This window comes from Sapajus apella, unplaced genomic scaffold (genome assembly GCF_009761245.1).
Source record: "Sapajus apella isolate SASKATOON/1434 unplaced genomic scaffold, GSC_monkey_1.0 scaffold1, whole genome shotgun sequence".
NCBI classification, from domain to species: Eukaryota; Metazoa; Chordata; class Mammalia; order Primates; family Cebidae; genus Sapajus; species Sapajus apella.
The window spans coordinates 6,426,820-6,439,714 of NW_022436941.1; the positions used below are offsets into that span (position 1 = coordinate 6,426,820).

General features: G+C 44.0%; 2 protein-coding genes across 4 annotated transcripts in view; one reads left to right on the forward strand and one right to left on the reverse strand.

Annotated features, from left to right (window-relative positions):
• The window catches only part of UBE2B (ubiquitin conjugating enzyme E2 B), a 20,193-nt gene extending 12,321 nt beyond the window's left edge, over positions 1 to 7,872 (reverse strand). For both annotated transcript variants that reach the window (XM_032251564.1, XM_032251637.1), the window contains exons 1-3: positions 7,386 to 7,872; positions 5,221 to 5,301; positions 3,262 to 3,287 (exon numbers count right to left, since the gene is read on the reverse strand). In XM_032251564.1, coding sequence (XP_032107455.1) covers positions 3,262 to 3,287; positions 5,221 to 5,301; positions 7,386 to 7,429 — 151 coding nt within the window. In that variant the 5' untranslated portion in view covers positions 7,430 to 7,872. The remainder of the gene's footprint in view (positions 1 to 3,261; positions 3,288 to 5,220; positions 5,302 to 7,385) is intronic.
• A 3,972-nt stretch (positions 7,873 to 11,844) lies between these two features.
• CDKL3 (cyclin dependent kinase like 3) overlaps positions 11,845 to 12,895 on the forward strand; it is a 111,792-nt gene continuing 110,741 nt past the window's right edge. For both annotated transcript variants that reach the window (XR_004260796.1, XM_032251295.1), the window contains exons 1-2: positions 11,845 to 12,042; positions 12,460 to 12,645. Coding sequence is in view for 1 of the 2 variants with exons in the window: in XM_032251295.1 (XP_032107186.1) it covers positions 12,481 to 12,645 (165 nt within the window). In the remaining variant the exon portion in view is untranslated. The remainder of the gene's footprint in view (positions 12,043 to 12,459; positions 12,646 to 12,895) is intronic.

Sequence of the window (12,895 nt, forward strand, 5' to 3'; positions counted from 1 at the left end):
CTCTTGTTACCCAGGCTGGAGTGCAATGGCGCGATCTCGGCTCACCGCAACCTCCGCCTCCTGAGTTCAGGCAATTCTCCTGCCTCAGCCTCCTGAGTAGCTGGGACTACAGACACGCGCCACCATGCCCAGCTAATTTTTTTGTAGTTTTAGTAGAGACGGGGTTTCACCATGTTGACCAGGATGGTCTTGATCTCTTGACCTTGTGATCCACCCGCCTCGGCCTCCCAAAGTGCTGGGATTACAGGCTTGAGCCACCGTGCCCGGCCCAATTTTTGTATTTTTTAATAGAGACGGGGTTTCACCATGTTGGACAGGCTGGTCTCGAACTCCTGACCTCAGTTGATCCACCCACCTCAGTCTCCCAAAGTGCTGGGATTATAGGCATGAGCCACTGCACCTGGCCACACTTTTTTTTTTTTTTTAATTGAGACAGAGTCTTGCTCTGTTGCCCAGGCTGTAGTGCAGTGGCACAATCATAGCGTACTGCAGCCTCAAATTCCTGGGCTCAAGTGATCCTCCCACCTCAGGCTCCTGAGTAGCTGGGATTATAGGTGTGCGGCACCATGCCCAGCTTATTACATCACTTCTGAGAATATGTCTGCCATACATTCAAACATAAATAACCACAGCTTGTCTGTCATTCTTTCAAATAAAAATGTTCCATGAAAAAAGTAGTTCAAATTGCAACTCAAACAACTGCACAAGTGCTTTTCCTCCAGACAACTATCATACTATGACATGCAGAAGTGCTTTGTTCATACATCTCACTTCATCATACAGAATATTAAAAGATAGATACTCGGCCGGGTGCGGTGGCTCATGCCTGTAATCTCGGCACTTTGGGAGGCTGAGGTTGGCAGATCACCTGAGGTTGGGAGTTCAAGACCCCAGCCTGGCCAACATGGTAAAACCCCGTCTCTACCAAAAATACAAAAATTAGCTGGGCGTGGTGGCACATGTCTGTAATCCCAGCTACTTGGAAGGCTGGGGCATGAGAATCACTTCAACCTGGGAGGCAGAGGTTTCAGTGAGCAAAGATCGAGCCACTGCACTCCAGCCTGGGTGAGAGAGTGAGACTCCATCTCAAACAAACAAACAAAAAGATAGATACTCAAGGGTCCAGAGCTTCATACTACTAATAAAAATGCCTCAAAATAGGCCGGGCGCGGTGGCTCAAGCCTGTAATCCCAGCACTTTGGGAGGCCGAGGCGGGTGGATCACGAGGTCAAGAGATCGAGACGATCCTGGTCAACATGGTGAAACCCCGTCTCTACTAAAAATACAAAAATCAGCTGGGCGTGGTGGCGCATGCCTGTAATCCCAGCTACTCAGGAGGCTGAGGCAGGAGAATTGCCTGAACCCAGGAGGCGGAGGTTGCGGTGAGCCGAGATCGCGCCATTGCACTCCAGCCTGGGTAACATGAGTGAAACTCCGTCTCAAAAAAAAAAAAAAAGGCCTCAAAATTAAGAAAAATTGGCAGTTTCTTTTTTGAGACAGGGTCTCACTCTGTCGCCCAGGCTGGAGTGCAGTGGCTCCATCAGGGCTTACTGCAGCTTGACCTCTTGGGCTCAGGTCATCCTCCCAAGTAACTGGGACTAAAGGCATGTACCACCATTCCTGGCTAATTTTTTGTAGAGATGGGTTGCCCTAGGCTGGTCTCAAACTTCTGGGCTCAAGTGATCCATCTGCCTCAGTCTCCCAAAGTGCTGGCTATACAGGTGTGAGCCACTGCGCCTGGCCAACTGGCATCTTTTAAAATGCAAATACAATAACTGTTAGTATGGTTTGGTGCCACTGTCTAATGCCTTGATTTGTTCTAAGACAGGAAACTGCTTAGGTGTAGTTTTTAGCCACCATTGGTTTTGTACCATCAGTGCAAATGTCAACATTCTTAGTATGATGAGATTTGACTGCAGGATGTCTGAGACCCCAAGGGGTTTATGGAACACACACTTGAGAATCCTTGATGTAGAGAAAACAGGTGAAGTCCTTAAGTACCTCCTCCTTCAACTCCTTTCCCCCACCTACAGATAATCACTGATAACAGTTTGGTATATAACCCTTTAACACAGACACACATGTATGTATGTATTTACTGAAAATGTGATGCTACAACAAACATTATTGTTCAGTTTTTTTGTCCCCTTAAGACATTTGTCCAAATCAACCTTATTATTTAACAGGTACATATTCCAGAGTCCAGATACATTATAATTTGCTTAACCATTTCTCCCACTGGACATTCAGGTTACGTCCTTATGAACAAGTGCTGCAGTCAGTATTCTTGGATAAATACTTTTGATGGATTAATTCTGAAGTCATTTTGTTAATAACAAAGCTGTTTGATAATTTCTTAAAATCCAACACTGTAATTAGGAAAAATCTAAGTACCTGGTTAAAATCAATTGGATAAGCTCACTATAAACACATTATTAGAACTAGTTTCCCATTTTCCTAGCTTCTGATATAAATACCCAACTTGAGATGCATAAGATTATGCGAAATGGGTGTTAAATGCTAGTAAGTACTTGAAGCTACTGGCAGCTATGTATGTTTTAAGAAAAATTTCAGCTCAACACCATATCAAATATCAAAGATAACAAAGTAAAAAGCATGATTTACTCTTCTGAGGTTCACCTTAGAGATATAGTTATTAAAGCCAACTAAATTTAAACTATTCTCAACATAGACACTGCCATCTAGGCTTACAGTTCTACAGGAAAATATTAAAGTAACCCTTTTTTTTTTTTTTTTTTTGAGACGGAGTTTCACTCTGTCACCAGCCTGGAGTACAGTGGCCCGATCTCAGCTCACTGCAATCTCTGCCTCCTGGGTTCAAGTGATTCCCCTGCCTCAACCTTCTGAGTAGCTGGGACCACAGGTGCACATCACCATGCCCAACTAATTTTTTTTGTATTTTAGTAGAGATGGGGTTTCACCATGTTGGGCATGATGGTCTCAATCTCCTGACCTTGTGATCTGCCCACCTTGGCCTCCCCAAGTGCTGGGATTACAGGTGTGAGCCACCATGCCTGGCCTTAAAGTAACCTTTAATATTGGTTACTTTACCAATGGATGTGACCAGGCTGATGTGGGAAAAAAAGTCCTTTATAAAGTATAAATTCTCCACAGCTTTACTAAATTTTAACTTGGCCTATTAACCTTAGAAAATGGCTTCAAATAGATATGTTGGTGTTACAATTTTCTACTAAAAAGCAACCTCATAACACTACAGAAAACATAATGAGTATCACTTACCATCTTCAAAGGGTGTCCCTTCTGGTCTGAAAACAAGAAGATTTCTGATTAAAAGAAGTTTCTCATTCTGCTTTTTACTGACTTTCAAAAGAGGAAATGATAAATTCCAACAGAAAAAGAGGGACCAATTCTGATGATTTGTGTAGTTTTAAGATACAGCTTAGTAACACCTTAGCCCTGGATTTTCGTAAACACAGGCATAAAGTACAACTTTCATTCTAAGCTTTCTTTTTAGGGTGGTTTCACCACACCAAACAAAAAAACTTGCCCATAATTTTAGCACAAAAAACTTCCAGTTCATTAATACTGACCAGTCATTTTGTACACATGTATATTTTTTGTTTGTTGTTGGTTTTTTTTTTTTTTTTTTCCCCCCTGAGAAGGCGTTTCACTCTTGTTGCCCAGGCTGGAGTGCAATGGCGTGATCTCAGCTCACTGCAACCTGCTCATCCTGGGTTCAAGGGATTCTCCTGTCTCAGCCTCCCGAGTAGCTGGGATTATAGGCATGTGCCACCACACCTGGTTAATTTTTGTATTTTTAGTAGAGACGGGGTTTCACTATGTTGGTCTGTCTGGTCTTGAACTCTGACCTCAGGTGATCCACACGCCTCAGCCTCCCAAAGTGCTGGGATTTCAGGTATGAGCCACCATGCCTGGCCACATATGTATACTCTTAAGAGAAAAAGTCATCTTTTCATTTTACAGCAATAAGATGGAAAGCAATACTCTTTAGTTATGATGCTAAACCCAAGTGTCCTGCTTTCCAACAGATGCATAACGCTTGTTCAAATAGGCTAAGCATAGTTGCTGTCACCAAAAAGCCAGATTCTCTTGCTCAGATCCTTGCCCCCACATCCCAATTTCATACTTCCTAAGCAGCAGCATAAAGTTTAATTATTACTTGCAAGGCATATTCAGGATCTCAAAATAGCCAGATAATAGCCTGAATATAACAGAAGTGCTTTATGAGGGTGAACCTCACTCATTTTCCACCAGTCTTTAAATGTAGACTCTTGTAGCTGATCTGTAGTATCAGAATTCTGTTTATCAACATATTCCTTTTACTTTTTAATGCATATCTCGAGTTTCAAAGGAATGAAAGAAAAAACAGATCAAGTCCAGAAAAACCAAAGAAAAAGCATAAGGAAAATTTAAATTAAAAAGCATATATGCAGCATATATAGTAGGTAAAATTTAGGACTCCTTCTCAAATGGCTGCATTCTGCTATTTCACACTGGGTTGTGAATCATTTTCGCTTAAATACTTGCCACGGTAGAAGTTCTTAATATTTTTGGTTCCAAATCTTGTAATAGCTCCAATAGAATGAGAGCATTTGCATGGTATATTTTATACAAAATAATTTATCTTTTCTCCTTTATTATTCCATTCCATTTAGTTTTGAATAGTATTTTAAAAGTAAAACCTGAAGTGATTATAAAACCCTATGTAATAAAAGAGCAAATAAATTTTATATAACTGCTGAAATTTTTTTCCTTTTTTTTTTCTTTTGAGACACAGGGTCCTGGTTCTGCTGCCCAGGCTGGAGTGCAGTGGCATAATCATGGCACTCAAACTCCTGGGCTCAAGTGATTCTCCTGCCTCAGCCTTCCAAGTAGCTGGGACCACAGGTGTGCACCACTATGCCCAGCTAGTTTTACACTTTTTGTAGAGATGAAGTCTCACTATGTTGCCCAGGCTGGGCCAAAACTCCTTTTTTGGGGGGCGGGGAGAGACAGACTCACTGTCTCATTACATTGCTCAGGCTGGTGATGAACTCCTGGGTTCAAGCGATCCTCCTGGGCATGAGCTAAAATTCTAAATAAAATTTTTTTTTTCTAATTTATCTTGTGGTTTTAGTCCTTAAGATCTCTCATTCCACCCCAGTTTCTTTTCCTAGACAGTTGTCATATATTCACTTAAAGATTCAACACACACCTATTATAAACCTTTCAACTCACCCAAATATAACTGCATTCCACTGCATGATGTTGTTTTCAGATGGTGCACCACTGACACCCACAGGTGGGTCCTCTTGTAACCTAGAAATCCAGAGTGGTAATTTAAAAAGTTGAACATTAAGGCCACTAAGGAGGCCACATAAACACCTACAGACACTATACCATCTATTGTGACACAGAGACTAATTCCATTTCCTTGTTATTGTAAACTAAAATGAACCCTATGACTTAAGTATATTAACCAGGTATATACACATTAAATACCTCTCCAAATTATCTAAAAATGTAAAAGGCTTGAGAATCAACCCTCTTTCAATATTATCAAAATTATTATCTCTTCAAGAATTGATGCATACAGACTGTCCTCTTAAACCAAAAAAAGTTTAAAACCTCAAAAGCAAATAATATTTTTACAGAACCATCGATTTTGCAGCTCTAAACATCCAAATACTGTGTGTCTTAACCACAGGTACTTCTGCAAAATGGCTAAAAAAAAAAAAACAAACCTCAGTGTAAACGCTAAATGACTGAAAACACATTAATTACAAAACTAGTATTAGGCAGATTTACTTTATCCCTTTTGCTTCAAACAGCAATGGCTTTAAAAAGTAATCAGTAGGTTTTCCGCCAGTCCCTATTTTAAGGCTCTGCATTAACACCAAATCTACCTCTCAGATCAGGAGACTCAATACAAGGCTTTCCAACATTCCTCAGTCAAATTCTTGTAAACTGCAGACCTTTGGAAAACTTCAAAAGGTGTCATATATTCAACTCAGAATTAAGCAGAGCATTACAGTAAGAAACCAAGGCGACAATGACATAAACTAAATTACTATTTGAATTTTAGTCACTAGTGCCAAGCAAATACACTGATTTCAAGCTTTAGAAAGATGACTTTTGCACCAAAAAGGGCATCTCCTTTCAGAGACTGTAGCCGCAATTAAAAACGCTCATTATACACACAAATACATATGCAGTCGTTTTCATGGGGCATCACACTTTGCAACTAGTCCACATAAAAAAAAATGGTTTTCAGTCAATTTCAAGCAAATTAGGCCATCACGAACAGAAGCCTCACAAGAACTGCACTGCTTGACGCCTACCTTTAAATGGCTAAGAGAAGCTACCAATGAATTAAAAAAGTTGGCCAAAGCCCAAAACAATGGATGGCTTCCAAATGCTTCACATAGGCTTTATAATGGCTGAGTTGAGAGGCGGCTTCCTGAGCGACAAATCTAAGTTTTTAGGCCAGTTATTTTGTCTCAATTAGGGCAGGTATCCCCAGAAAAAAAATTTAAGAAAAATGTGCAGAGTATCAAAATGCTGTTTTCTCACTTATGTTTTCTATGTCTCTAAGTATCCAATTAAAGGTAAACAACGAACTAATCATTTTCTTCCTCACAACCCCAATACCTCCTAACAAAACCTTATTTATTTACCAAAGGAGGCCCAGGGAGTATCAAATTAGCGCCAGTCCAGGGGAAGGCATTTTTCCAGACTCGGGAGGCTATAGATAGGGCTTTCTTCACCAGCCAGAGCTGAGTTCCAGAGGGCACTGGCAGCCGGGGTGGCCAGCTCTGAGGTCCTAGATCTCTAAGTCAGTTCCCAAGGTCCTTTCAGGCGGGCGGGGACAGAGTCGGGTTTCGGGGGATGGGTTAAGCTCCGGGCCTCACGCACTGGACCCCACCCTCACGGTAGAAATGGAAAGGACTGGGGCGTGGGGGGGGGGGTGGTTCGCCCCAACCCGGCTCCTCGGAGAAGACGGCGGGGCGGTGAAACAAAGCTGACCAGTGCAGCCGGCGAGGAAGAAGCTCCCGCAGGAGCTCACTTTGAGAGGACAAGAAGGGCGCCGCAGGGTGCAGGAGCGGGTGGAGGAAGTCTGATCGCCGGGCAGCTGGCCGAAATGGGCAGCAGGGAACCGTAGGCCAGTCGATCGACACCGTTTTACTTTTTGGGGGGAGAAGGAGTATCGAAATTTATTCGGCCGCCAGAGCGAGAGGCAAGAATAAGGGAGTGGAAGCCGAGGCTAGGACCCGGCTTCCGCCAGTTCCGCTGGGCCCACAGCCGGCCCTCGGAGGGTCACAAGGGGAAGGTGTCCGGGATCCCCACCCTGCAGCCCCGCAGCTTTGAGGGGCCATCATCTAGGCGGAGGTGAAGGCCCTTACCGCTTGAAATCCCGCATGAGCCTCCTCCGGGCCGGGGTCGACATGCTCCCCAGCTGCCCCGCGGTCAGTCTGAAAGAAAAGAGTCCCGCGCAGCCCCCCCACCCCCCGGCGCGGCGGCCAAATCACGGTGGGTAGCCGCCGCCGCCGCCGCCGCCGCCGCCGCCGCCGCCGAGACTGACAAACAACCCTGCAATGACGTCTCCCTCCGCCGCCTCCGGATCCCTCCGCCCTCCGCCGCTACCACAGAAGAGCGCTGGGGGAGGAGGGGGCGGGACGCGGGAGCGCGCGTTCCCCGATCCCTTCTGCGGGGCTGGGTTCAGCCTGGGCTTCCTGAAATGATCGACAAGTTTGTGTACTCTGTGCTCACACTAGAGGTTGTGGATTCAGAGACCACGGAACCAAAACACTATCCTGTCTCCCTCCCCGTCATTAGTTTAGGCTCGGCGGGGTGGAGAGCGGGGAACTCATCCGGGCCAGAGACTTCAGGGAAAGGAGGTGGGATGACGTAAGATCACGTGACTGACCGTGGCCTTGTCAACAATCCACCCCTGAGGGGGAGGGGGAGAAGTATCTAGAACCACGTGTCCCTATGACGCGTTTAAAACGGGTCACGTGAAAGCCTCTCCTGGATGTGAGTTTCAGCCACGTCTAAGATGCTGGTTTAAGGGGGATACACCTTTATTAGTTGTTTCCTGTTTATTACAGGTTAGAGACAACACTACCCAAGAGGTCATGGCAGAATCAACAGCTTGTTTTGTTTTCTTTAAACCGGGACCAAAAATAATTCCCCTCTGGTTGGTTCAGTGGCTTATCAACCCTGGTACTGGGGCAAGAAGAGTAAGAGGATTGCACGATCTTCTAATTGAATGTTGAGGCCCACACAACAATCTCCTGAAATGCTTCCTTGAAGCCACCAAATAGTCTTTCAGCTTTGCAGTGGGGTTTCTAGTATTGGAAATTTTGGGCAAACATTAAAGGATGGTGTATTATTCAGTTTTTCCTTTCTGGGTCTGCTTTCATTTGAAGATATGTGTCAGAGTCCCGGACTTGCCTATGGGGGGGGTGTATCATTGTATTTTTAAGGAATGTGGGGGTGCAGACTTCCAGGCATATCAATGAGTGGTTGGTTGTCAAAGAAACCTACAAATATGATTCATACCTGGGGGAGAGATCCTGTAGACATGAGTGAGGGTTATAAATCTAGCCTGAGATAACTTCAGGTTTTCCACACTAGCAAGTAAAGTGCAAATGGGCCAGAAGTGCCCCCCATCACCAGGGGGTTCAGAAGTGTTGACCTCCCACAGACCTTGAATATTTTCTGTAGTTACTGTCCTTCCCTCTATTGCTTCCAATTCCTACCTTCAGGACTTTGTTATACTAAGGACTCTGAGTACTTCTGTATCCATTTGGGGAATCCTTCAGCTCAACAGGGAAAGGGAAGGTGGAATGAAGGCCTTTGCATTACCTCAACCTTGCCCATAGTTCCATGGAAGCAGAGTTAACTTTTCTGACTTTCCTTCCATCTTCCTTTCTTCAAACCCCGAATTCTCTCTCTGCTTCCAGTGACTGCCTTGGTGATCGAGTTAGCCAGGCCTAACTCTTGATAGGTCCTGTTAAACATTCACAATGTGTTTTCTAAGTAAAAAGCTGAATATTCTTAATTTTTTTGCCTTTCTGCCACTGTAGTCCTAACCCTTCCAATAGCAAAAGATACACACGTAGGGTTATATGGAGAAAAATGGTCAAGAGAAACTATATCTTAAAAATATTCCTCATGAGCTGAGGCATTAGCTCATGCCTGTAATCCTAATACTTTGGGAGGCCAGGAGTTTGAGACCAGCCTCGACAAAACAGGAGATCCTGTCTCTGCAAAAAGTAAAATTAGCTAGGCATGGTGGCACACACCAGTAGTCCCAGCAACCCGGGAGGCTGAGGCAGAAGGATTGCTTGAGCCAAGGAAGTTGAAGCTGCAGTGAACCATCATCATGCCACTGAGATCTTGTCTCAAAAAAAAACAGCAGGCCGGGCGCGGTGGCTCAAGCCTGTAATCCCAGCACTTTGGGAGGCAGAGGCGGGTGGATCACGAGGTCAAGAGATCGAGACCATCCTGGTCAACATGGTGAAACCCTGTCTCTACTAAAAATACAAAAAATTAGCTGGGCATGGTGGCGTGTGCCTGTAATCCCAGCTACTCAGGAGGCTGAGGCAGGAGAATTGCCTGAACCCAGGAGGCGGAGGTTGCGGTGAGCCGAGATCGCGCCATTGCACTCCAGCCTGGGTAACAAGAGCGAAACTCCGTCTCAAAAAAAAAAAAAAAAACAGCAAAAAACCCCCAAAAAACCTTGTAATTTACCAGTCAACGCAGTCACTGAAAGCAGAGACCATTCAGGGTTTGCAGAAAGGGAGGTACAAGGAAAGTGGAAAAAGTTAACCCTTTCTGGTTCCATGGAACTATGTGCAAGATTAGGACAATGCTGAGGTCCTCCTCCTACCCTCCCTTTCCACGCTGAGCTGAAGAATTTCCTAAATGGATACAAATGTGCTCAGAATCCTCCTGACTGACCAACGAAGACCTGAAGATGGGAACTGGAGGCAAGAGAGGTAAGGAATTCAGTGACCACAGGGATTTACAATTATTTTGGAAACAGTTTATTATTTTCCAAAATGAAATAACACTTTTGACTAATTCAGTGAATCTGCATCATAAAGTCTTACAATTGTGTATTAGCAAGAATCGCTGGATGTCCTGATTAACCAGGCCTGCCACAACTTGTAAAAGTTGTAGAAGGAATAATTTTAAAGCTATCAATTGTATGCTGTTATCAATTCTGTAGCTCTGGATTATGAACTCACTGAGGGCAGCAAAGGGACTCCGTTTGGTTCATTTTTCTCCTGGGAAAATTTTTTCTTTTTATTTTTTGAGACAGAGTCTTGCTTTGTCACCCAGGCTGGAGTGCAGTGGCGTGAACAGGGCTCACTGTAGCCTTGACCTTCCAGGCTCAAGCAGTTCTCCCACTTCAGCCTCCCAAGTAGCTGGAACCACAGGTGTGCACCACCACGCCTGGCTAATTTTTATATTTTCTAAATTTTGTAGAGATGGGGTTTTGCCCTGTTGCCCAGGCTGGTCTGGCACTCTTGGGTTCAGGCCGTCTTGGCCTCCTTGGGATTACAGGTATGACCCACTGTGTGCAGCCTCCTTGCAAATATTTAGCCCACAATAATATGTTTACATCAAGTTTGAGCCCACTGTAAGATTTACTGTGACATTCTTACTTGTAGAAGGCATTTTACATTGTGGTTCAATAACGTTCAAAGGAAAGACAATTCTGAATATTTTAGCTGATCAATGAAAACCATGACCACTTCTCCTTTCTCTCAATATAAACCCTAGCAGCATAGAAAACTTGAGATGCTTTAAAAATGCTAATTTATTTACACTATCCCAATTAAATCAGGCTCTCTGGGCACTGGTGTGGACGTGGGGATTGTGAGTTGCTTTCTAAAAGCCCTCCAGGTGCGATTTAAATATGCATGATGGGGTGAGACCCACCGGACTAGAATTAATGCTTTTTCTCTTATTTAGGGGAAGCATAGCAAGATTTCGCCTTTTACATTTAACTCATTTTGTAGAAAAAAGAAAAAAAAAAGCTCTATTCAATTAAAAAAAAAAAAAAGCACTCTTTAGGGACTTGCTCTAGTGATGTGGTGGTTATTCATTAGGGACTGTCACTCCAGCCGAACTCTGTCTACTTAAGCAATTAGACTCCGGCCTCTTTATTTCTGTGCCCTTGTACATCACTTCCTATGTGGTAGAACCCTTCGAATTACCTGCTTGCCTAGAGTTTGACATGTGGTGAGGGAGAGTTCTTTTTTTTTTTAAAAAAAAAAAAGATTACTAACAGTTGGAAAAAATTAAAAGGCATATGGCATGTGTTCAAGAAGTTTTTGATTTAAGAACCATGTTGGCCAGGCGTGACGGCTCACCCCTGTAATCCCAGCACTTTGGGAGGCCGAGACGGGCAGATTACCTGAGGTCCGAGTTAGAGACCAGCCTGGCCAACAAGGTAGACACCCCATCTCTACTAAAAGTACAAAAATTATCCGGGCGTGGTGGCGCATGCCTGTAATCCCGGCTACTCGGGAGGCTGAAGCAAGAGAATCATTTGAACCCGGGAGTTGGAGATTGCAAGGAGCCGAGATTGCGACACTGCACTCCAGCCTGGGCAATCCAAGACTGTCTCAATAAAAAAAAAAAAAAAAAAAAAAAAAACGCGGACGCTCCCCACCTCCATTCAAAAGTAACCTTGTGAGGAGGCTCAGCTGCGACAGCAACCTGTACTGCCCACCCAAATCCCAAGAACTCTTCCCCCTTGTGCCTACCCAGAACAGGTTCCGTTTCTTGTCGCTTTCCCTTCCGGGTCGGGACCTTGATCACGTTCCGGTCTTGCGCACTAGGGCTGGAACGCAGCAACCCCACCGCAGTTTCCATGGTAACGAGTGGCCGGAGCCTTGGCTAGGACCTAACCAACAAAGTAGGGTCAGTGTTCCGTGGCCCCACTGGAACTACGCAGAGCCAGGCCAGCGGGACCACAGAATGGGCTGAGGCGGTGGCAGCTGTTTGGATAAAGTCGACAGCTGGACGTAGGGTGTGACGCCGGTCCGGCATCCTAAGACGTCTGGTTTGAATTGAGGGCGGGACCGGTCGTTTTTATGACCTTGGGCCTGATAAGTAGGCGACTGCTGTAGTGCAGGAACTTCTTATTTGACAGGAACATGACAGGAATTGTGGGGACCCCATGCTTGATGGATGGTGACTTATAGTGAGGTAATCTCAAGGTGTTATTGGGCATGACCGAGACAGCAGGAGTACCCCTAAGTTCTGGTGAGAGTTGGAGCCTCAGAAGGACACCTTACTCATACTAAAAAGCCCAGTGGAAAAGATTCCTTTCTTGTTGTTTGTTTAATGACTCTGTTATTTGAAACTATGGGTTTATTGTGGATATGATTGTTAGTTTGAATAAATAAAAGTATAAACGTTTAACATTTTCCATTTTCTTTCTTCATTTCTATAAAGTAGTAAAAGCCCAGCTTGAAAATGGAGATGTATGAAACCCTTGGAAAAGTGGGAGAGGGAAGTTACGGAACAGTCATGAAATGTAAACATAAGAATACTGGGCAGATAGTGGCCATTAAGATATTTTATGAGAGACCAGAGAAATCTGTCAACAAAATTGCGATGAGAGAAATAAAGTTTCTAAAGGTTTGCTTCTTTTGCCTTAATCATCTAAGTCAAAAGGAAAGTTGTTATGGAATGAAAAGTTGCATGAAATATTTTAGTTCACACATGTACTGATTCATGTTATATAAAAACAAGAGTGATACTCTATCTTGTTTACATTTTGTAATTTTTGTAGTGATACAAGATACATGTGTTTTGGGTATGTAACAAAAGCTATGCCAATATTGTTTAATAATTATTCAGAAATATTCAAGTATAATACTTAATAAAA